The sequence below is a fragment of the Fonticula alba genome (assembly GCF_000388065.1).
Source record: "Fonticula alba strain ATCC 38817 unplaced genomic scaffold supercont2.5, whole genome shotgun sequence".
Taxonomy (NCBI): Eukaryota; order Rotosphaerida; family Fonticulaceae; genus Fonticula; species Fonticula alba.
The window spans coordinates 1,560,295-1,561,428 of NW_009242975.1; the positions used below are offsets into that span (position 1 = coordinate 1,560,295).

The 1,134-nt window shown below is 69.8% G+C and overlaps 1 protein-coding gene across 1 annotated transcript in view; it reads right to left on the bottom strand.

The window, feature by feature from the left end:
* Nucleotides 1-66, bottom strand: part of H696_03518 (hypothetical protein) — a gene marked incomplete at both ends in the record, with an annotated part of 5,702 nt that extends 5,636 nt beyond the window's left edge. The window contains one exon of the mRNA XM_009497386.1: nt 51-66. Within this exon, the coding sequence (XP_009495661.1) occupies nt 51-66 (16 nt within the window). The remainder of the gene's footprint in view (nt 1-50) is intronic.
* Between the last annotated feature and the right edge of the window lie 1,068 nt (nt 67-1,134).

The window sequence follows — 1,134 nt, forward strand, 5'->3', positions numbered from 1 at the left end:
CCGGCAAGCAGAAGGGGACAGGGGGGAAGGGGAGGAGGGAGAGGGCGCACCTTCGCGGCCAGACATGGTGAACGATTGTAACTGAGAGCAGGGGTGTCTGAGGGACGAGGCAAACAGGCATCACAAGGCAGTCAAGTTGGGACCCCGGCCTGGGGAGGCCCCGAGCCAGGACGCCCGCCGAAAAAGGGGCGGCCGGCGTGCATCCGTCCCCGCAGGAGGGGAGAGCATGCGCGTATGAACCGGCCAGTTCATGCACACGCCACGCACCAGCGCGCGCACATCCGGGCTTGCGTGCTCCCGGATCGACCTCCGGGGAAAGTACGCCAGCCAGGCCGTGTGGGGCCATGCAGCGGCCACCCCAGCGCGTCGGATGTGCCACCTCCCCCCCCCGGGACCAAGAGCCAGCCCACGCCGGCCCCTTGCATCACCTCGCGGTCCGGGAGCGGGGGGGGGGGGAAACAGTGATCGAGACTTGCCCGGGCCGGTCGGGGATCTCTCCCCGGCTCCGTTGCCGCTGCTCCATGCGGCCGGCGGTGAGCCGGAGTGGCCCGAGAGAGCGGTCCAGGCCGCGGGGCTGGCAAAGGCGAGATAGCCCCGCCTCACCCGCCCCGCACCTGCCGGCCCCCGGGCCAGGTAAGGCCTCTCTGCTGTCTTGGCGGCTTCACCCCCCTCCAGCGGGCCGGTCGTGCCCTGGCACTCGCCTGCCGTCCATGCGCCCGCCCGCACCGCACGTCGGCGTGCGTGGACCGCGCAAGGCACCGCACGCACCACAATACCCCCGCGTATGCACCCAGGCGCGCCGGGCATGCGCGCCTCTTTTCTTCCCTCTGCCCCTCCCCGGACGCCCTTGAGAGATACCACAGAGAGACCTCTAGCCGGTTGGTGGCCTGTGGGGCTGGGGGGAGCGCGCGGGTTTCGCACCCGGAGAGCCACATGAGCAGATAACAGACTACCCCCAGAATGGTGTTCTCGGGTCATATTGTAGCACGTGCCACATATCCAGGGGAATCACGTCCCGATTCCCGGTCCGATCGTCCGGGCGTTTGATCTGCGGCCATCCCCCGGGGCGGGGGGGGGCGGCCGACGAGGCGAATGCCCCCCCACCAGGCACACTTGGACTTCTGCCTTTCTCCT